Genomic DNA, 24,568 nt, shown 5'->3' with positions numbered 1-24,568 from the left:
CATGTATGTACAAAGCATTTCATGATCTCAGCCTCATGGTGCCAACTGCCATCTTGGTTCTTCTGGCTCTCTGCTGTGGGCATCCCTTATCATCGTATCTATTTATTCATAACTGGCTAGAAGAAAGAGAACTGAGAAGTAACGTTATGTGCCTCGGTGGCACAGTGATTAGAGTGCAGTACTGCAGGCTACTTCTGCTGACTGCCAGCTTAGTGCAATTTGGCAGTTCGAATCTCACCAGGCTCAAAGTTGACTCAGCCTTCCATCCTTCCGTGGTGGGTAAAATGAGGACCCAAATTGTTGGGGGCAAGAGGCTGACTCTGGAAACTGCTTAGAGAGGGCTGTAAAGCACTGTGAAGCAGTATATAAGTCTAAGTGCTATTGCCATTGCTAAAGTTGCTGAGAAAAAATAATAACAATAGCAGATGCAAGATACTTAACAAGGACAAAGAAATTCCTGCCGAAGGTGAAAGGTAAAAGTAAAGTTGACCTATGTAATATTAAAAGTCTAAAAATGTCTCTTACAGTGGTAGTAGCCATACTCTTAAAACAATAAAATAACATTTTAATGTAGATGAGCATATTCTTGAAAGAGATTAACATTTTGCTGATCAGCTAAAGAAGGTATGCAGGCAGAGGTGGGTTCCTACCAGTTCGCACCTATTCGGTAGAACCGGTTCGTCAAATCTACTGAATCGGTTAGAAGGGGTTCCACCAGTGGACCCGGAAAGCAGGCCACACCTACAGAAGAGGTTCCAAAAATTTTTGAAACCCACCACTGGTCCTTGGATATGATTATTCTACACTATCATGCTCATATTTATAAAACTCAGTGCCTCTCTGAAAGGTAAGGATGACTACTGCGTTTGTGGTGCAATCAGAACATTGCGTGTGTTGAAGTTGTTTTAACACAAACCAAAGATGCCTTTTAAAAAACAAGTTTACATCATATTCTTATGCAGGCCAGTGCTGTGTGTGAGGTAATTTAAGGTGGTTCTGACAAGTGTCGTTGGCATCTTCATATCCGGTCACATGGGCGGCAAACCACTCCTATTCGGTCACATGGGTGGTGAGCCACTCCCACAAAGGAGGCCACATCCACAGAGCAGGTTCGAACAATTTTTGAAACCCTCCACTTTATGCAGGAAACACACTAGTGTCGTAATGAGGGAGTGGAACTATGCTGACATCAACTGAGACACAAACTGCACAGGTATTTGAGGGGCTGTCATAGAGAAGGAGGAGGTCCACTTATTTACCAAAGCACATGAATGCAGGGCAAGAAGCAATGGGTGGAGGCTTGTAAGAGAAAGATCTTTTTCCTTGAAGCTTGTTAAAGACAGATACATTTCTTTGATTCATTAGTAACTGAATTTAAATATGCTTGGAATAAACACATGTCCATCATCCAACAAAAATTAAAATAAAAAAATAAAAACACTAACTGTAAAATAATAAATAAATTAAAAAGAAAACAAACAAATAAACTCAGAGCAGACTCAGTCGATCCCTAGGCCTTTTTTTTTTTTTTTTGCTGTCAGTTTTCTACATTTCGATGTTTCTATTCAACCTGAAAATAAGGCGAAACTTCCTGACAACGAGAATGAAAACAAAACTGATTAAAATGGACAGCTTGTCTCCCAGAATTGTGGGTGCTCCATTAATTGGACAACCACTTGTCTAGTGGTTTCCTGCCTTGGGTAGGGGTTGGACTAGAAAGCCTCTGAGGTCTTTTCCAGGCCTATGGTTCTATTCTATCAATGCCAGTGCCAACCTAATGCAAATAAGCTGGGTTCATAAAACACACACTCCTCCAAAAAAAAAACACCCAGTGAATTAAAGCTTAACACTAAGCAAGTTTAGCATGGCTATGCAAGCCCTTTTGATGGCTCCTTGGATTAAATCAGTTTAAAACAGATTAAAACAGCCTTTGTGTGGATGTCTTCAAACATTTGAGCCCATTATCTGTGGTCAGTAGTCACAGATCTTGTCCCCTTTTAGAGACCTGGAGGCTAAAACATATTTGGAGGGTGCAGGAATTGGGTATGTCTAGATTAATGAAAAGAAGGACTAGGGGGGACATGGTACCAGTGTTCTAATATTTGAGGGCTGCAACAGAGAGGAGGGAGTCGAGCTATTCTCCAAAGCACCAGAAGGCAGGACAAGAAGCAATGGATGGAAACTCATCAAGGAGAGAAGCAACCTAAGGATAAGTTTTCTCGGCAGTTAGAACAATTAATCAATGGAACAACTTGCCTGCAGAAATTGTAAATGCTCCAACACTGGAAGTTTTTAAGGAGAGATTGAACAGCCATTTGCTTGAAATGATATAGGGTTTCCTGCTTGAGAAGGGGGTTGGACTACAAGACCTCCAAGGTCCCTTCCAGCTCTGTTATTCTATTACTCTGTTAAACAGAAATGAGATTAAAATAATAGCAGGTTTTATCTTCTTGGACAATATCCACAGGAATTGTAACTAAGCCAAGAGATAAAGTGATATTTGCCACTTAGAAGGAAGACTATGACAAATATTAAAGCTCAGAGATAGTACATTGACGACAAAGCAGGGGTGAAATCAAGCAGGTTCTGACAGGTTCTGGAGAACCAGTAGCAGAAAGTTTGAGTAGTTCGGAAAACCGGTAAATGCCACCTCTGGCTGGCCCGAGTGGAGTGGGAATGGAGATTTTGCAGTATCCTTCTCCTGCCACGCCTGCCAAGACACGCCCACCAAGCCACACCACACCCACCAAGCCATGCCCACAGAACCAGTAGTACAAATTTTTGAATTTCACCACTGGTGGTTAGTGATCAAGCTAGGTGGAAATTGGAAGTGGTTCTTGTTCCAGTGCTTTTTTGCCTTGGTTAATCTGTTTCTTTGGTTAGATAAGGAAAACATCTCTGAAATAACCACCCAATGGGTTAGACGTTATGTAGTTAAAAAAATGAAAATATATTTCTGTAGGCAGCAGGAAAAAGAAAATTCACAGACTGCAAAATCAAGGTTATATTGGACACAACCTATTTTGCATATGATAAATATATGTCCTGCACCACCTTAAGAAGCGTTTTAATTCTCCCCTCCAAGTCAAAAAAGTTTTACAATTTTGAGCTATATCATCAAATCTTGCACCACATCTTTACAAGTCACTGGGAATATGATACCCAATGTGATGGGTCACTTAACTGAAGTACAGGTGATAATAGTCAAATGATTAAACACGTCTACTGCATTCTGTACCAAATGTTCCATATCTGGGACATTTATTTCAATTCCTATTAATGTAGAAGATCTCAAAATAGTTGTGGGTTGGGTTTTTTTTTTTTTTTGTATAATTGTATTGAAGTTTTTAAAAAAATCTAAATATATAGATTTATTTATTTATTTAATAAAGTGTACTTTAGATGACTCCACCTTCCCTCTACATTTCCAGCAGAGTGTTGGACTAGAACACTTCCAAAGTCCCTTCCAACTCTGTTATACTATGATGATGATGATGAGTTTGCTTTTTACCCATCTTCGTTTCTTTTCACTGAAAACTTGTTAAAATGACTTTCTGTGCTGTATTTTAAAGTAGTTATATTGGAGGTCCCCTTCCTTTTAAACCAGAATGGAAGAGGTTTTTAAAATGCTACTGAGCTCAAATCAAAAAGTGAATCCTAAACTTTCATTCCCTGCTTGTTCAAGGGAATAATGTCTCTGCATATACCAATTCTTTTGCTGTTAACGTATGAATTCATCCCATGGCTGATTTACAAGCTGAATGGGCTTTGCTACTAAACTACATGGCCTAGGGAGACATCCAGTGTTCAAAAACAGCAGTGTCCATCCTTGGAGCTTATTGGTTGGAGACAATAATACTACAGGGTATTATTCATATTAAATGAACTTTTTAAGTCATGTTCCCCATCTGCCTCACTCTCAAATATATGCATATACAATTGATGTCATTAACATTTGTTCACACAATCTATAAAAGGTGTTTATATATTACACACATTCATGTGCGCACACACACATATATCATATCTTTCTGTGTCTTCTTTCCCTCCCTCTCTCTGTCTCTCTTTCCCTCCCTCCCCCATCTCGTCTCTTTCCCTCCCTTCATGTCTCTTGTCTCTTTCCCTCCGTCTCCCTCTCTCTGTCTCGTCTCTGTCTCTTTTCCTCCCTCTCTCCGTGTCTCATCTCTCTTTCCCTCCCTCCCCCCACCGTCTCTTGTCTCTTTCCCTTCCCCCTCCCTCTCTCTTTCCCTCCCTCTCTTGCCTCATGTAATTACAGCATTCCTGGAAGATAACTGTTTCCTTTTGAGGAGTTGTTCCAGTCTGGGTGTTTTACTGCTCAACAACCCTTTCTCATCCAATCTCTTTTGGATTCAGATTCAGTCTTCTTTAATAACAGAATTGGGAGGGACTTTGGCATCTTCTAGTCCAACCCCTTGCTCAATCAAGAGACCCTATACCATTCTAAATGGCTGCTTAAATGTTTTTCTTAAAAACCACCAGTGATGGTGCACCTGCAATTTTGGGAGGAAAAGCTGTTCCACCGATTAATTGTTCTCATTGTCAGGTAATTTCTTAGTTTTAAGTTGACTTCTTGACAAGTTTCCGTTATTTCTTGTGCTGCCCTCAGGTGCTTTGGAAAATAGGTTGATACCCTTTTCTCCATGACAGCCCCTCAAATATTGGAAGAGTGTTATTATGCCACCTCTACTCCTTCTTTTCATTGTTGTTGTTAGTTGCAAAGTCGTGTCCAACCCATTGCGACCTCATGGACAACATTCCTCCAGGCCTTCCTGTCCTCTAATGTCCTCTGGAGTCCATTTAAGCTCACGCCTACTGCTTCAGTGACTCATCCAGCCACCTCATTCTCTGTCGTCCCCTTCTTCTTTTGCCCTCCATCGTTCCCAGCATTGGGCTCTTCTCCAGGGAGTCCTTCTCATTAGGTGGCCAAAGTATTTGAGTTTCATCTTTAAGATTTGGCCTTCTAAAGAGCGGTCAGGGTTGATCTCCTCTAGGACTGACCGGCTTGATCACCTCGCAGTCCAAGGGACTCACAGGAACACCACAGGCATTGAGAAATTTGCCATCAATCAATTACAGAAGGCGGCTTTACTTAGAACTGCTTCCATCTTGCGATGATATCTGTAAAACTGTCAAACATCCAATTTGCCTATTCAAGGTCCTTGATAAGGACTCAATAGACAAAAATGCCAAACCCAGTCTGAACATCTGGCTGACTGTGCAAATAAAATGAGGAGGAGGAGGAGGAGGAGAAGGAGGAGGAGGAGGAGGAGAAAGAGGAGGAGGAGGAGGAGGAGAAAGAGGAGGAGGAGGAGGTGGTGGTGGTGGTGGTAATAGTGATACCCATTGTCATAGGGCACTTGGCACCATGTCCAAGAATTTTACAAGATACATCAACAATAACACCAGTGGAATTGCAAAAAAGTGCGCTACTCAGAACATATCTTAACAAGGTACTTGGTTGATACCTAGGACGCTGGCAGCAAACTGTATGAACCATTAGCACCAGTCACTGATATTTGTAATGCATTTTTGAATAAACCTCTGGAAAACGAAGCTTATAGCTAATGGAGAAGTACTGGGTGAAGTTGAAATTAAACGAGGCATTTTCCAGGGCAATTCCCTTTCACCCCTACTTTTTATACTCTCAATGCTACCACTGACAATCATTTTGAAGATGAACTATAGATACGAACTTGCAAAGAAAGGACTGAAAATTTCGCACTTGGTGTACATGGATGATTTGAAGCTGTTTGGTAAAACAAAAGCTGAACTGACTTTATTAATTGAAAGCACAAAAGAATTTAGCCAAGACATTGATATGCAGTTTGGAATTGACAAATGTGCAACAAAGGCAACCAAAGCAGGCAAGGCCATAGAAGATGATGGAATAGAACTTGAGAATGAAGAAATGATAAAGGCAGTAAAACCAGAAGAAGGCTACAAGTACTTGGGGATTTTAGAAGTCTCTGACTTAATGCATAATAAAGTCAAGGAATTAACTTCAGCCAAGTACATTCGACGAATTCGCAAGACATTAAAGTCCAAACTGAGTGGAGGAAACATCATAAAATCCATAAATACCTGGGCTGTACCTGTGATTCGATACTCTGTAGGAATAATTGACTGGACCCAGATGGAGTTGGACAATTTGGACAGCAAACAAGGAAGCTTATGACAATGAATCATGCTTTGCACCCTAAAAGTGATGTTGACCGATTATATCTACCAAGAGCAGAGGGTGGTCGAGGACTCCTACAAGTAAAACAGACTGTGGAAGAAGAAAAACACAGCTTGAATGATTACATCCAGAAAAGTGAAGAACCAATGATTAAGGAAGTAAATAAAGGAGGCCTTTTAAAGACAACTAAGTCAAAAGCTGAATATAAGAAAGAAGTAATTGAGAAGCGAGCTGAAAATTGGAAAAACAAAGCTATGCATAGCCAATACTTGAAAAGTATTGAAGGCAAAGCTGACCAAAAGCTAACTTGGAACTAGTTAAGATCAGGAGCACTGAAAAAAGAAACAGAAGGCTTTATTTTGGCAGCTCAAGAACAAGCCTTAGCCACAAACTGCATGAAGGCAAAAATTCAACATGTTACCACCAACTGCAAATGTTGCCTCTGTAATGAGAAAGACGAGACAGTCGACCACTTGATCAGTGGGTGCAGCAAAATTTCACAAACTGACTACCTACAATGCCATGACCGCATTGCTAAGATCATTCACTGGAAATTGTGCCAAAAGTTTGGATTTGAGTACAGCAAAAGCCACTGGGAACATCAGGTTAAGAAGGTTTTAGAGAATGAGAAAGTCAAGATCTTGTGGGACTTCAGAATCCAGACTGACAGGCACTTGGCCCACAACACACCTGACATAATAATAGTTGAAAAGAAAAAAGTATGGTTCATTGACATTGCAATACCTGGAGATGCACGAATTGAAGATAAACAACAAGAAAAAATCACAAAGTACCAGGACTTGCAAATTGAAGTTGAGCGACTGTGGAAAAAGAAATTATGTGTTCGATTGTAATTGGAGCCCTTGGAGCAATACCCAAAGGGCTACCTCGCTATTTGGAAATTTTAAATTTATCAGACTGATTCTACAAAAAACCACCCTACTTGGAACAGCTTATATCCTCCGACATTACCTTAACAGTTCCTAGGTCCTTGGTTAGGACTCGAGCTGTTGAGCTACCAACCAGTCCCAAAGGCTGTGAATCTCACCAAAGATTAACCAGATGATGATGATGATGACGACGACGACGATGACAATAATAATAATAATAATAAACTATAGCAAAAAAAATCCTTCAAAAGTAGACAAAATACACTAAATCAGATTTATTATGCAAGTATATTGGAATAAATTATAATTGTAGCTCTGGCTCTGCCAGCAGAGGATCCATAATAGCATTGCATTTTACTGGGTCTTTTCATTTCTACCAACAACACAACTTCATTAGACATTTCTATTTCATAATGAATTCTCCTAAGCAGCAAGATCAATCAGTACCATATGTACATTTGATTTAAAACAAAAGTTTGTTTTCTAATAATGTCTTAAATTTCATGATTCAATTCAGTCTTTCAAATATCATTGATAGTGTGGGGGAAATAGAAGTCTTTAAAAGGTAAATATAAAGGTTCCCCAGCACATGAGTGCTAGTCATTTCTGGCTCTAGGGGCAGTGCTCATCTCCCGTTTCAAAGCCGAAGAGCCAGCTCTGTCTGAAGACCTCTCCGTGGTAATGTGGCCATCATGACTAAATGCCAAAGGTGCCAAGGTTACCTTCCCACCAAAGGTGGTTCCTATTTTTCTACTTGGATTTTTTACGTGCTTTCAAACTGCTAGGTTGGCAGAAGCTGGGACAAGTAATGGGAGCTCACTACGTTACATAGCACTAGGAATTTGAACCGCCAAACTTTCTGAATGACAAGCTCAGCGTCTTAACCACTAAGCCACTTTAGTATCTCTCCCCCAAAAAATCGGATCTAACATACTCCAACTTGTCCAATTTCACTTTCATGAATTGTTATCCATGATCACCAACCTGAGACTTATAACAGCAAAGAAGGTAACATTAAGCAACATCACATGTGCAATTTAACAAGCTGCAACTAGCTGACAAAAAATCCTTCTTCATAGCGTAATATATCCTTATCTAAAGAGTGTGCAATTCTCCTTTAATAGGTCTCTTTTTATAGAACTTTTATAATATCCATTAAATAAAAAGCAGCAGTGCATCTACATTGAGTCAGATAGTGCAGGTTTGAGGCAATGACATAGGTGTATTCTATTAGTTCCCAATTTTTTGAGAATTGAAATATATACTATTTTCTGCACAGTATTTAAATTGGAAGCACACCTCATGCATGTTTGAATTACACAACTGTATACCACAGTACTGACTCTATGCCTCTTGTTAAGGGGAGAGAAATAAAATTTGCTTTCAATTGACAGGTTCAGTAACTCTTACTAGAAAAAATATTCTTACAAATTTCCCAAGAATAATATAAGTCAGCCATCTTAACATAGACTATATACATAGTTTGAGATTTATTATAATCAGCCCTTTATGGTTATAATCCACAAAATTCGTGATATTTTACCGAGAAACCGGTTAATTTAAAAGAAGGATGTTAAAAATAAAAAGAGGGATGTAACATAGATCAGTATTGAGCCAGACAAGAATAGCAAGCTACAGTGAATTATTTGACTTAGCCCTGTGTATTCTCAAGGAAGTACTTGATTTATTAGTTATTGGCCAAGAAGTGAGACAGTAAACTCCTTACTTATCTAAGATATTAGGATTTCCTTAGTTTATATATACAATCTTTAAAACCTATTTTTGCACACAGAAGACCTACAATTGCTAACAGAGTACATTTGCTGATCTACAAGGCTTTGGGTATAACTTAATCATATTCACGTAAATTACTATGAAATATGCTTTCTTTCAGACATGAACTTTCCAATGGTTTTTCAGCCATTTGAATATTAGTTATAGTAATTCTTTTCTCTGCACATAATTACCATCTTTGTCTTTCAAAGGAGACAATTTTATGGATGCCAGTATTATAATCCATTGGTTCGGTAATTCTGACCATGTTTAGGCTCAGAAATTAAGCAAGGATATATAGAACATTTTGAACTGAACTATCTTGGCAAAACAGAATCACACGTGGAACCAGTGGTGCAATTCAGCCGGTTCAGATGAACTGGTAGCAGTGGGAGGCTTCACCCACCCACCTGGATTTCATCCCGTCCCATTTTTGATGCTCTGCACATGTGCGCATGCTCACATTTGCGAACTGGTAGCGAAGGTAAGTTGATTTCACCCCTGCATGGAACACAACTGTTTTGAGCTTGAAACACTTCCAAATTACTCAGATTAGGTGTTTCTCATTCAAGACAATCGATATGTACAGCATGTGGCAGGCCTGGGGCTGTTGACCCTAAAATACGGTCCAGCTCCATTTAGAACGGAGTGTATGGGGTGTTGTTTTTTATCTTTTCTTTTTCCTTGTATTTTATTTTTTTGATTTTATTTCTGTATTGTAAGCCGCACGGAGTCCTCCGGGATTGGGCGGCATATAAATGTTATTAAACTCGAAACTCGTTTTTTTTTTTAAAAGTCAAACCAATTGGATTTTTTTATTTAAATCAGATTTTTAATTTTTTTTAATCAAATTTATCTTAAAATGCTTTTGGAGTAAAAATCTATCTAAAGATAGTTTTCTATTTAAGATACATTAATAATTTGGTTTACTCAGCAAGAAACGGCACTTACCGTATTTTTCAGAGTATAAGACGCACCTTTTTCCCTCAAAAAAGAGGGTGAAGATCTGGGTGCATCTTATACACTGAATACAGCATTTTTCACCGCCTGAAACCCTCACTCTAACTCTAACTCCCCTCCCACAAACACTCTACAAGCCTCCTAAGGGCTATTCATGCCCTTTTCTTTGAAAGAAATGGGCCTGTTTTCACGAAAAACGGACCGTTTTTGGGAGATTTGCATTGTGCAAACACTTTAATTTGCTTCTTCAAAACCTTAGTGCATCTTATACTCCAAAAATACGGTAGTTACATAGCATGAGGCTCTATATTCTGCAATATCGGGACTGTCGGTGAGTCAACTGCAGGTCAGAGAAGGAGAGATGACAGTTGCTCTTTAAAAATTATGATATAAGTTGACTTGATTTAAATCAAGCCTTTTTATTAGTGATTTAAATCGTGATTTAAATCAAATCCACCATTTTCGAATGACGAACAATTTCTGCAGGAAATGTTTTGCACAGTTCTACTACCAAAATTGAGTCTGATTAATACTTGAATCACCATTAGGACTATAGATATGACTGGAAGGTCAAAATGTCCCAAAAGACAATGGCAATCCACCACAATACTTATATACTAAAACTGTGTGGCTGTGTCGACACAATCACCAAGACTTCAAGCTAGATTTAAAAGTGTCTTTCCTTTAACCCTAAAAAGAACTGCAAAACTAAAAAAATAATAGCAACTCTAAATAGATGCAGTATTTCTCAAGCATTCCGTTCAAAACAACAGAAAATTATAGTGCTATTGTTTATCTCTTGGCCTCCAGAGAGCTTTTTAATCTTCCCACAGTATTTCCATACTGATTTGTCAAGTTCCATATGAAAAAGTCACTGGATAACAGATTCAACAATGCCATAATTGGAGCTACTTTACAGTTCAAATCAATCTCTAGAATATTTTTAATAATAGACAGGTAGAGCAATGAATGAGAAGCAGCAATAAACGGGAGCTGGAAATTATACTTTTCATGCAAATGCATAATGTTGTGGCCCGGCAGCAGATTCAGACAGGAAGGAGGTTGGGGAGGAACATGGGCCAGTCCTGGAGTCTGGGCAAGGCTCTGATGAGGGCTCTGTGTTGGAGGCAGAGAGGGGCCATGGCCGTCTGACAGTTATCAGCTGCCTTTAGAATCAGACATCAGTGAGGCAGATGAACAGCTGGAGCCTGTTCCCAGTGTGCGCATGTGCAGAGTTGCCAGATGAAGGGAACAGCTAAAGAGCAGGGGTCGACTTGGGAGTAAGGTCACAGGTGAACAATGAAGGCCCCCTCCCAGAGGAAATAAAAGAGGAGTGAAAGGGGAGTGGAGTTTGCAGGAGGCAATTAGTCCGCTTAATTGGTTCATGACTCTCCGAGACTCCTTGTCAAGTTTTGCAGATATCGGCCTGGCAGCTCTCCAAGCCAGATAAGTTCTGTGACTGTAAATCCTCCCTTGAAAGACTTTGCTGGATGTGAATGAGCAGAATTCACAGTAAATTAATAAAAGGGTTTTTTGTTGGGACAAGGAATTTGCTTCATGCTCTTGGGAAGCCTTGCTCAGAACACATAGTTTGTTTTTTTCAACACAAACTTCCACATGAGGAATTAATGGCTCAAAACAGGCCCAGTTCATAATGAAAAAGATGGAAGCTTAGACTTCTAAACTTTGTGGGATCACCCGGAAACAGATTCCAGTATTTTCATTAGATCTGAAGATTAATGAATGGGGCAAAGCCCACGACATCCTGTAAGAGAACTAGGGCACGCTGAAATGGAGGTTCAACATCCAACTCCACTCCACGACTACGCAATACACTCAGGCTGGATTCCGCCACATCGTGACAGTGCTTCACCTTCAAGGCACGAAGCTTAGGGCAGTACTCAGCCAAGGTCCTATCAAGAGAGAAGGCACAAAACATCAAGATCACAGTCATCTACCAGGAATGAGTCTATTTGAAAATGAATAGTGTTACACTTGGAGATCAATGAAGTTAAATCATTTGTCTATAACAGAGGTTCCCAATCTTTTTTTTTTAAATAATTCTAGATTTTTTTATTTTTTAATACAAATTATACATATTATAGGAACAAAGTGTTGTCTGGGTATTTTTTTAACTATCTATTTATCTATTTATCTATCTATCTATCATCTATCTATCTATCTATCTATCTATCAATCTATCATTTATTTATTTATTAGACTTATATACCGCTTCATAGGGCTTTCAGCCCTCTCTAAGCGGTTTACAGATTTTTAGCAAATTGAGTCAGCAAATTGCCCCCACAGTCTGGGTCCTCACTTCACCCACCTCGGAAGGATGGAAGGCTGAGTCAACCTTGAGCCGGTGAGATTAGAACCTCTGAACCTCTCATTTACATAGTCCTATTTACATCATAGTTTTGTTTTCAGTCAAATTATTCTCTTCTGTTGTTTTCATCTTACTACTTATTTTTCTTAATACATAAACAATGCCCCTTCAAAATTACACCAAATTTTCATTTCTTATTTTCTTCATTTATATATTTTATTATAAACAACATACTACTAATTCAATTTAAACATAGAGAGCATTTCTTACAATTAACAATATACTATAATTTCTTTATTTTCTTAATTAATTACATAACAATAACAATCTTACTAGTATTCTCTTTGGTCTACTAATGTAACTCTTTCCCCCTTTCTTTCTCTTTTAACCATTTTCTCTTTGGCTCTCAAAAATTCCACTTTTAATTCTTTTTCTTCTTCTCCCCCTTTCTCCAACCTCTTTTTGGCCATGCCCCATGTAAGCATAGGAACACGGTGTCTCAGTGGCTAAGATGCTGAGCTTGTCAATCAGAAAGAGTCGGCAGTTCGAATCCCTAGAGCCGCATAACAGAGTCAGCTCCCGTTACTTGTCCCAGCTTCTGCCAACCTAGCAGTTCGAAAGCATGTAAAAATGCTCGAAAAATAGGAACCATTTTGATGGGAAGGTAACAGCGTTCAGTGCGCCTTCGGCATTTAGTCATGCTGACCAGATGACCACAGAGACGTCTGTGGACATCGCTGGCTCTTCGGCTTTGAAACAGAGATGAGCACCGCCCCCTAGAATTGGGAACAACTAGCACATATGTCTGAGGGGAACCTTTACCTTTACACCTAAGCATCTCTATGTCCGATTCCCCCCCCCCCCGAGACCTCCCCCCAAACCCCTGTTTTTTATCAAAAATAAAAAGGGCTTGCGTAGACTTTAGGAGCCTTATAGAGTGCTCCTGGGGGCTAGGAGGAAAAAATAAGCCAAAAAAGGGCCCATTTTTTGCTCATTTTTCCCCTCTCCAGCCCCCAGGAGCACTCTGGAAGCCTCCCAAACCCTCCGCACAGCTATTTTTGCAAAGAGGGCGGGGTTTCCAGAGGCCAAAAATGCTGTATTCAGTGTATAAGACACACTCAGATTTTCACCCTCTTTTTTAAGGAGAAAAGGTGTGTCTTATACTCCAAAAAATACGGTAATTCTTACTACTCAAAAAGTGAACTACTCACATGGAGAAAGCCTAAAAGGCCGTTAACTTGGTTTAAACAAGGTTCCAAAGAACATGGCATCCATGAAAGTGAAAAATAAAAGAACAAACTTGGGGGTCCTGGTTCTGTAGTCTCACTGCCGGGCTTCCCCCAGCAGCCATCCACGCTGTCTCCCCTCAGAGGAGCTCTCCCTGCAGCCACCCAGAAGCAAAACCCACAGGACAGAGAGACTCTGCCAGTCCCATGATCCTTAGTGGGAACACATCTGATTGGCTGGCAGTTGCTCCCTCCTCCCCCCAGCTGGGATATCCTTTTCAGACCAGGGCCTAGGACCGTGATGCCGAACCTATGGCACGTGTGCCATAGGTGGCACACAGGACCTTCTCTATGGGCATGAGCACCATCGCAAGCTGCTCTTCTGGTTTCTGGCACACACATGCGAGCTGGCCAGCTGGTCTTCACGAGTGTTGAAGCGCTAGAAAATGGCCTGAAAAACAGCCCAAAACAGGCAGTTTAGTGGGGCATTTTCACACCATTTTTCGGGCTGCTTTGGGGCCAAAAACAGCAGACAAATGACCTAAAAATGGCCCCAAAATGCCCCCAAAACAGATATATGTGCACCAGCCAGCTGGTCTTCAGGTTTCCGGTGCTCCAGCACGCGCATGCACATGCACACACGTACATTCCGGTTTGGGCACTCGGTGCCAAAAAGTTTCACCATCACTGATCTAGGAAATGCACTTTAACAAAGACAACAATAGGTAAATGAAACACAGCTGTTTCATCACAAATATATAAGAACACTTAGCGGGCTTTCAAAAATTCAGTTAATAGCTCATTTTCGAATTGCCTCCATTAAAAATCAAATTGCCCTCCTGTGGAGCGTGGGGCCCATATTGGGAATCACTGGCCTATAATGTACTTAATAAAAATGTTATAACACTGAACAATTTTGAAAGGTGATTTATTATGGAAGGAAAATTTAAGTCTGGATTGCCTTTCTGGATGGCTTTTTAGCTGCTTCAGCATTCCCAAGCCTTATATTCCTACAAAGTATATGCACTATATGTCAGTCCAGCAGCCATATTTGCTTGTGGATCTCTGGCCTATTCTATTATTCTACTATGCATTTTGTATTGTGGGAAAATGGGAAGGGGATTGTATGGAGTTAGATGCTATGTAGCCATAACAAAATTCTTTCTAGAAAGCCAAGGTCATCCTTTGTCTCTGCACCTGACCAGAACTGGATAGATGGAAGCTACCAGCATGGCAGTAGAAGATTGAACCATGTGATGGACTTGTGGGTGTGAGGGCACAATCTTGAACTTTCAATTGGGTGGGGGAAACCGGGAAGCTTTCAGATTTGGGTTTTCTCAGATGTGCCAACATGGCTCTCTTAATAAATTGGAACTTTGAGCAATACTTTGCCTTGGACTCTGATTTAATTTTGGATGCTATTTGGAACCTGACACTATATATAATAGCTACCGAGATACTTTATGCCTTTTTACTGAAAATCATACATAATCCATTCTTAAGAAGGGCAGACCACTTTGTGTGAATATGCCTCAATTTCAAAAATAACTTCATATTGGAAAAAACACGTCTGATACAGAATTTAAATAATTTATGGATATTAATTCTGCATACCTATCATATCTAAAATTTGGATTATTCTTAATGTAGGATTTTAAAAATAGGTCTTATCTGTCATGTCATAAGTATAGATTTTATTTTTATAGAAACCTTGATTTTAATCAATATTCTTAATACAAAGTAGACTTTTGAGAATTACTTTTCATTGATCTGATTTTCGTAATCATTAAGACTATTTTCTCCAGTATGCAAATATCCTTTAGGTATAGGTTTGGTATAGAAATAAGGCAGATTCCTTACGTTCGGTTAAAATGAGTGCAAAGTTCTAATGTAGAAAAATATTTTTAGGACAAACTGTGCTATATTCCACTCAGCAAATCACAAAAGGCTGTTTTTCACCATGATTACCTGTGCCTAAACTTTTCAAGCTCCAACTGGGTTTTATTTTAATATATACTTTTTTATATAATCAGTTTAAAATAAAGTAGGAAACCAGTGTAAGCGGAGAGGAACTGACACATCATCATTCCGTGGCACGACAAAACCGCGGTCCACTAAAGCGCGCCCGATTAAAGCGCGTCGCTGACGTCATCAGCAGCGCGACAACAACGACCGCGGAGAAAAAAGGGCACTTTAAAAAGCGCTTTTAAAGCAAGCCGATTCACGTAAAGGTAAGGGTTAGGTTTAGAGTTAGGGTTAGGTTAAGGGTTAGGGTTAGGTTTAGGGTTACGTTAAGCGTTAGGGTTAGGGTTAGATTAAGGGTTAGCGTTAGGTTTAGCGTTAGGTTAAGGGTTAGGTTTAGGATTAGTTTTAGGGTTAGGTTAAGGGTTAGGTTTAGGGTTAGGTTTGGGGGGGTTAGGTTTAGGTTTACGCGTTAATTTTAGCTTTACCGCATCACAGCGCTGTGATGAAGTCAGGTACGCGGTTTCGTCGAGCGCGCTTTAGTTGACTGCGGTTTTGTGGTGGAACCCATCATTCAGCAGAAATTTCTGCTACTGGAACTGGAACCAAACATGTCAGAGTTTGTTGCGGCAATCAAATCCAGAAAGCACACAAAGGTAACTGATTCAGCAGGATTCATTAACTTCTCTTTATATGCAACCGTGATGGCGAACCTATGGCATGTGTGCCACAGGTGGCACGCAGAGCCATATTTGCTGGCATGCCAGCAGTCAGCTCCAGTGCGCCAGCCATCTGATTTTTGGCCTTCTGGAAGGCTGAGGATGACCATTTTCACCCTCCCCAGGCTTCTGGAAAGCCTTCGGAGGCTGGGGAAGGTGAAAAAGAGACCCAACGGGCCAACTCGAAGCTTGTTCCCGAACGTCCGGTTGACTCATTGGAAATATTTTCACCCTCCCCAGGCTTCAGGAAAGCCTCCGGAACCTGGGGAGGGGTCGTGCATGCATGCACGGATGTGTGTGTGTCACGCATGTATGCGCTCGTGGGAGGGGAGGATTGAATTGGTGTGGGCATGTGTGAGCATGTGATAGTGCGCGCACACAGAATTTTGGCACACCATAAGAAAAAGGTTCACCATCACAGATATATAATATAACTCATGAGACATATATACAATAACAAGAATGGTTCTTCCAACGTGGTAGAAAGGAGAGATTGGTTTTCGGTTTCGGTTTCAGTTTCAGTGAGAAGACAGACTAGTTTTAGCTTTAGCACAGACTCACAGCTATAGTATTAAGCCATGGCCAGACTCCTAGCTATCTCCTTGTTGCTTATACAGCAAATACTGTTTCAGTTTCCAAACAGCCCCATTGGCTGATCTGTTGCCATGTCTATTCCAGTCTATGAACATACTCTGACAAAACACTAAATACCAAAATATAAATTCAAGAATTTCAGTTCCCATGCTATTGCAGTTGAAATATTTAATATCCATCACTGCAAACAACCATGCAAGACTGTAGACTCATTTGTTCAAAATTCTTTTCTTAAATAAGAATCTTCAGGGAGTGTAGCATAGGTACCACATATATAGACTACTGTGAAGTATTGGATTAAATACTTTATTATTAGTGTTATTGTTGACTCTGGATTTCAATCTTCATTTTAATAATAAAATTACTTTCCTTTCTTTATGTCTGCATGCCTATGTGATGTGCATGGAAGATAGTAATACCCACCAGCCCCTATAGATTTCTTAAACATTTCTTAAACAAGAGTAAGTTTCAGAGGAAAGAGATGTAATATTTCTTTGATTTATAAAGTGGATCTTTGAATACCTGTAAATACCTTTTTTGTGTCTTTAAGTCAGTGTAGACTCCTGGCACCTGCCTGAACAGGTCCCTGTAGTTTTCTTGGCAAGATTTCAGAAGTGGTTTGCCCTTGCCTGCTTCTTATGGCCGAGTGTGAGTAAGTGTTCCATGAGCCACGGTGGTGCAGTCAGAGTGCAGTACTGCAGGCTATTTCTGCTGCCTGCCGGCTGCCTGCAATTTGACAGTTCAAATTCACCAGGCTCAAGGTTGACTCAGCCTTCCATTCTTCTCTCTTGGTTAAGCGTACAAACCACTAAAAAATACTCTTCAAGTAATTGAATACCACATGTCAATTTTGGGTATTCTAATGCTAAAAATTGGCACCAGATCCAAATTCCGGCCACAAAATCAGGAGAGGTTCTGTCACTGCAAAATATTCAGAGACTGCTTCCTTGTCGTGGCCACCATCATAGCCTAAAACAGGGGTAACCACCTTTCAGATCTCAGGGACCACTAATACGATCTGCCTAATGATTGGCTGGGTGAGTCTAACTAGGTCATCACGTGACCTAACCAGATGGTCAAGAGTGGAGAAAGAGTGGGTGTGGCCAACTTGATGTCACTCATGTCTAGGGGCACCTTGCTGGTATTTACTAGCCCTTCCCCTCCCAGCTATTTCTCGCCTCCCCATTCAAGCTCCTTAGGGCTCCAACAGGAAGCAGTTGTTGGAGATAAGCAGCCACCATGAGAAAGAGTTGACAAAACAGCTGGCTCAGTTCAAATTGGATCTAACCAAGAAGGAGGCTCAGCAGAAGCACCTCACTGAGGACTACGAGCATAGGCTTTCCAAGCAGAGGGAAGACATGTGGGAGTGCAAGGCCAGGTCCTGATGCCTGGAGGCTGAGCCATGATGCAGTTACACTGGAACAAGGCCCTCCGGCTCTTCGCCCAAAGCCCCGCACCAGGAGGCTGAAGCAGACCCCAAGTTGGAATTTCTGCCCCCCCCCCTCGACTCTCACAAAAAGACCCCAAAGGCGGAGACTCTCTGCATCAACATAAACGTTCATTGCATGTATCCAGCCCAGGGGCCGTAGTTTGAGGACCCCTAATTTAGTGCAATATAAAAAAATGCAAATAATTTTTCTGCGGACCCCCAAAATTTTCTCGCGGACCAATTGTGGTCCACGGATCACCAATTGGTGACTGCTGGCCTAAAACTAAAAAGATCAAGTCTCCTTCTTCATTCAGCCAGGTTACCGTAACAATCTACCAGCCTAGAGCCTACTTCATTAGACTGTTGAGAGGACAAATCTTGCCTGCCATCCTGAGGCCTTTGAAGAAAAGATGAAACATAAACGTACTGCAAAAAAAAAAAAAAAAAAAAGATATTTTTACTCTACTTATGCACAAATTACCTGATGGAGTTATTCTTAACTCGCAGGCAGCCTGTGAGGTCCAAATGCTCCAGATCAGAACAGGCTTTGGCAACTTCTTCTACGGCCGTATCGCCAACATTCGCATTAACAGCCAGCGAAAGGGATTTTAATTTGTGGCATCTTTGAGCGAGGTAGGAAATGGCCTCGTCTTTCAGCTGCCGGCAGGCTGTGAGATCCAGAGATTCAAGCTCTTTGCAGTGGTCAGCGAGACTCCGCAAGGAAAGTCCATCCACCCATTCGCAATGGGCCAAAGAAAGTTGCCGTAAGTTGGGGCAGCCCAAAGAGATGGCCACCAAAGCGTGGCGGCTCAGCTGTAGGCAGCCGTTCAATTCAATCTGTTGCAACTGGTGGTTTTGACCAATCACAGGAAGCAGTTCCTTGTCAGATAACCAATCAGAGCAGTTTTGCAAGGCTAGTTGCTGCAGCACTTTATTGTCTTTTAATAGGACACAGAATGCAGGTTTTGGGATATGAGGCCCAACCTAATTATAGGCAAGAAAACAAACCATTATATCCTGTACTATATGCCTTTTGAAGTCTTACAGTAGTGGCCAAAATTGTGGAAACCTTTTGGGAAAAGTGTATTTTCTAAAACTAGCTAATAATATCACATTTTTTGGAGTAGTGCCATAAAACATCGATGGAAAGATAATTTAATCAAGAATGTAATGCAGTAACTTTTATGAAGGATTTGCTATTAGAATAGCAGTTATAAAGAAGAAAAGTGAAATGAGATATACAAAAATTATCACCATAGAAAAAAACGAGATATACAAAAATTATCACCATGTCAGTTAATTCTTAGTTGGGTAACCTTTAGCATGAATTATGGCTTACCATGACTTCCCATGGAGTGAACCAAGTCTTTTAGCTCTGCAGCTGTTATAACGTGAAACCAAGATTGAATGGTTGCTTCTATTAACTGGGTTTTATTGCTGGGTCGCTTCTGACTAACAAGTTTCTTTAGTCGGTTCCATAGATTTTCAATTTGGTAGTTAAGGTTTGGGCTATTCCCAGGCCATTCCAGCAGTGGAATCTGATTATTTTGAAACTCCCAAAAAAAAGTGGTGCTATTAGCCATCAAACTTCAAAAATACACATTTCCCAAAAGGTTTCCACAATTTTGGCCACTGAAGTTTAGCAATGTAAGAAAAAAAAGGAATACATCAAAATCATCTCAGCATTACCAATCTATGTCGAAGATATTGTTAAATAAAGAAAAGTCTATGAACTTTAGAAAAATAGAACAAAAACAAATGTTATCCAGACTTTATCAGTGATAAACTGAGTCATGTAAATTCTAACTAGAGAAGCCTAAATGCTATTCGGGTTAAGACATAGTTTATTTTCAACCTATGTTTCAACTAAAAAAATATTTTCAATCTGTTTCAACTAAAAAATTCAACAGAAACAAAGATGATCTGATTTATTTTTCTTAACGAAATCATTTACTTTGCATCTGTGTTTTTATTTTTCTAATAAAATCACCACTTGATTTTAAAAGGCTTAGCAATCGGAGACGTTAATTCAGCCAGTAAATTATATCTCATTCTGTTTTGTCATTTCTGACATTAATCTGAAAATCCCCTCTTTGAAATTTGAGCAGTCGCTATAATTCGACCTCTAATCTTACGTCCAGAGAATCTGTAATGAGAGAACTTTTTAAAAATTTCTAATACCTGACTAGAATCAAAACATCGGAGGTTGGTAAGGTAAAGCTGGATTAGATTCCGGAAACCCTTGCTGACTCTTTGCAGGCTCAAGAGCTGTCGCAGAGGGAGATGTGAAAGAATATGAGGGAATAAGATGTCTTCCCAAGGCAAATCCAAGAAATGTTTCCTGGAATAAAAAGGAGAAAAGAAACAAGCAAGAAAGAAATCTGTTTACACCAAGCAACCTAGAACTAAGGAGAAATTTCCTGACAGTTAGAACAATTAATCAATGGAGCAACTTGCCTCCAGAAGTTGTGAATGCTCCAACACTGGACGCTTTTAAGAAGAGATTGGATAACCATTTTTTCTGAAGTGGTGTAAGGTTTCCTGCCTAAGCAGGGGGTTGGACCAGAAGACCTCCAAGGTCCCTTCCAATTATCCTATTCCTATTCCATTCCATTCTCCTCTTCTCTTCTATTCATTTCCTATTCCTATTCCTATCCCTATTTTGTATTCGTTCTGTTCTATTCTATTCTAATTTTCTATCCCTATCCCTCTCTTCTCTTCTCTATTCTATATATCTATCCCCATCCTATATTCTATATTCTATTCTATTCCTATCCCTATTTTATATTCTATTCTATATCCTTATTCTATTCTATTTTCCATCCCTATCCCTCTCTTCTCTCTTTTATTCTATATATTCTATCCCTATCCCCATCCCATATTCTATATTCTATTCTTATTGACCACATGACCACAGAGACATCCCTATGTTCTATTCTATTCTATTCTATTTTCTATCCCTATCTCTATCCTTCTCTTCTCTCCTCTTCTCTCTACTCTCTATTCTATCCCTTTCCCATCACATTCCATTCTATGTTCAATGTTCTATATTCTACTCCAATTTCAATTCCTATTCTATTCTATTCGACAGAGCAGAGGTCATACCCTGCTTTCAAAACGTCACAAAGTCCCTATCATCTTTTAGCCCCGAAAACCAAGCCATATCTGCAGCGTGCAAGTCCGCCACCCGGTTACGCTCATCCTCCCCCCTTTTTTTGCAACAAGCATTTAAATCCTGCAGGGCAGAAGGCAAAAATGCACTCTCTTCTCCGGGGGCGCAGGAGAGGCGAGAGAAGCACCCCTTCCCAAACCCAAACCCCTCACTCTGCGCCTCCTCCATTCAGGGTGGCCGGCATTTAACCGAGCCGGTGACTCGGGCGGGAGAGACCCATGGCAGTGCAAGGCCGCAGAAAGAACCTGGAAACCGCCGTGGGCGCAGAATCCACTCCGACAAAACGACACCAACATCATCATCATCATCGCCGCCCTGCGCCAACCTCCCGCTGTCCAGCCCAGCCCTCCCCGACTCTGCCTTCGCCAACCTCGCCGATGCCGAAAGGGCAGCCATCCTCCAACACCCGCCGCCGCCGCCGCCACACCTTCCGCGGAAATTACGTTGGGCAGAGGGACGGAAACGGCAACGAGCAGAAGGAGTTCGTAGAGATAAGGCGTGGGAAAGGGGAAATGCCGGCAAAACAGCCCCAGCGAAGTTGTGTGAAACCGGTTTTGGGGAGGGTGAAAGAAAACAACCTGCAGCATTGGGCCCGGAAGTCAGATCGAGCTTCGAAATATGGCTGGGAAGGAAGCAAAAGGGTTCCCTTGTAAAAGGACAAGCTTTGAGTCGCCAAAAAACTGGATCAAAGACCGTGGAATGAAGCCAAAAAAAATCCTAATAAAACGGAGTCTTGCTGATTTATTACTTGGAATCAGCTTGAAAACGCCAACAAATATTAAATTTGTGGGCCAGCGCAGATATAAGATATATATAGTATATATTATATACTATAATACACACACACACACACACACACACATACATACATACACTGTGTGTGTATATACACATACACATGTTTGTGTGTGTGTGTGTATTATAATATACACTATATTGCCAAAAGTATTTGCTCACCCATCCACATAATCAGACTCAGTTGTGAGCGAATACTTTTGGCAATATAGTGTATATTATAATGCCTTGGTAAAGCCACACTTGGATTACTGCATTTGGTTTTGGTCGCCACCATGTAAAAAAAGATGTTGAGACTCTAGAAAGAGTGCAGAGAAGAGCAACGAGGATGATTAGGGGACTGGAGGCTAAAACATATGAAGAACGATTGATGGAACTGCATATGGCTAGTGTAATGAAAAGAAGGACTAGGTGAGACATGATAGCAGTGTTCCAATATATCAAGGGGTTGCCACAAAGAAGAGGGAGTCAAGCTATTCTCCAAAGCACCTGAGGGTAGGACAAAAGCGATAGGTGGAAATTAATCAAGGAGCTAAGAAATTTAGAACTAAGGAGAAATTTCCTGACAGTTACAACAATTAATCAATGGAGCAACTTGCCTCCAGAAGTTGTGAATGCTCCAACACTGGACGCTTTTAAGAAGATGTTGGATAGCCATTTGTTTGAAGTGGTGTAGGGTTTCCTGGGTCACTACTTATATATGAACCAGAAGTGTGTGCAGCTGCCAAAAAAATCAATGTAATCCGAGGATGTATCAACACAGAGATAGCATCAAAATCATATTTGACTTTTGTAAGGGAATTGCGCAGCTGGTGTCCAAATGGAGTCAGAGATGCTGACACGAACTTATAAAAAGATAAAGGTAAAGGTTCCCCTTGCACATACGTGCTAGTCGTTCCTGACTCTAGGTGGCGGTGCTCATCTCTGTTTCAAAGCTGAAGAGCCAGCCCTGTCCAAAGATGTCTGTGGTCATGTGGCCGACATGACTAAACGGCAAAGGCGCGTGGAATGCTGTTACCTTCCCACCAAAGGTGGTCCCTATTTTTCTACTTGCATTTTTTACCTGCTTTCGAACTGCTAGGTTGGCAGAAGCTGGGACAAGTAACAGGAGCTCACTCTGTTACATGGCACTAGGGATTTGAACCGGCGAACTGCCAACCTTTCTGATCGACAAGCTCAGTGTCTTAGCCACTGTGCCACCACGTCCCTCCTACACGAACTTATTTAGTTTTATATAAATAAATATATTTTACAACTATATATACACCAAACAAGATAGGCAAACAGGAGCATCATGAGATAAATCATAGGGCACACAGAAGAAAAAGGTGGCAGGGGAAGGGAAACTCCCCTCCACACCTATAGCAATCAATCACAGTGTGAATTGCCTCACTCTGGTACCCATCAACTACAACTGTGTGTTCTGGCTTACTGCACAACACCACTGCTCCAGCCACTAAATTTAAATATCTTCACACTCCTCCAATTTATAGCTGGACAGCATTTAAACCAAATTGTTTCACAATATCCTTGTATTTCTGTAGACTCAATGGCTTTGTCATGAAGTCAGCCAAATTTTCTTCCAGTGGGCAATACATTAGGTCTATTACATTTTCTTTCACTGCTTCTCTGACATTACAATATTTTACATCAACATGTTTGCTTCCGGCCTTTACTCTCTCACCTGTTGCCATTTGTATACATGTTGTGTTATCTTCCAATACTGGTGTATCTCCTTTCACTTCAATCTCCAAAGCCTTTAACAATTTGTATATCGTGTTATCTCTGAACACAACTCTGACAATACTATGAATTCTGCTTCAGGTGTGGAAATGGCAACTGAAGTCTGTTTTCTAGATTTCTGACCAACTAGTGTGTTGGCAAACATTACAACAAATCCTAACATTGACTATCTATTAGCATCATTAGGGCTAATCACTATCCACAAAACATTTCAATTCCAATTCACTGGATGTTCCCTTTAAAAAAACTGGACCAAAGACCATGGAATAAAGCCAAAATCCAAATAAAATGAAGCCCTGGAAACAAACATGTTCAGCTGATTTATTACAAATATTAAATTTGTAAGCCCGCACAGAGTATACACTATATAATCGTAGATCAACTATGTAGGCAGACCATGGGTTCAAAACTCAGATCCTTCTGATTTCGCGGGTTTTTACATGACAGCATATCAAACATCCACATTGCACATTGCAAACCATCAAACCACATTGCAAATCATCAAACCACATTGCACATATAGAAACACATTTGTGTTTGCACATAATAGAAACAAAATGTGTTTCTTTATGTACAATGTGCCATGCAACTGTCACAGTAACAAACTCAATAATTTTGATCTCGCTTGAGTTTGTTTAAATTAAAGGTAAAGATTCCCCTCCCACATACTGTATATACTCGAGTATAAGCCTAGTTTTTCAGCCCACTTTTTGGGCTGAAAAAAGCCGCCTCGGCTTATACTCGAGTCAGTGAAAAATTTGCCCGAAATGGAGGAGA

The 24,568-nt window shown here is 40.5% G+C and overlaps 1 protein-coding gene across 1 annotated transcript; it reads right to left on the bottom strand.

The window, feature by feature from the left end:
- Positions 1–11,328: 11,328 nt before the first annotated feature.
- FBXL15 (F-box and leucine rich repeat protein 15) lies at positions 11,329–21,682 on the bottom strand. The gene is made up of 4 exons (XM_032232025.1): positions 21,624–21,682; positions 20,263–20,422; positions 18,563–19,065; positions 11,329–11,735 (listed from the first exon to the last, which is right to left on the bottom strand). Exons 1-4 carry the CDS (start codon positions 21,647–21,649, stop codon positions 11,546–11,548), a joined length of 879 nt encoding a protein of 292 aa, XP_032087916.1. The 5' UTR covers positions 21,650–21,682; the 3' UTR covers positions 11,329–11,545.
- Between the last annotated feature and the right edge of the window lie 2,886 nt (positions 21,683–24,568).

The sequence above is a fragment of the Thamnophis elegans genome, chromosome 15 (genome assembly GCF_009769535.1).
Source record: "Thamnophis elegans isolate rThaEle1 chromosome 15, rThaEle1.pri, whole genome shotgun sequence".
NCBI classification, from domain to species: Eukaryota; Metazoa; Chordata; class Lepidosauria; order Squamata; family Colubridae; genus Thamnophis; species Thamnophis elegans.
Note: the sequence above shows the minus strand (reverse complement) of the source record. Positions and strands in the feature narration are given on the sequence as shown.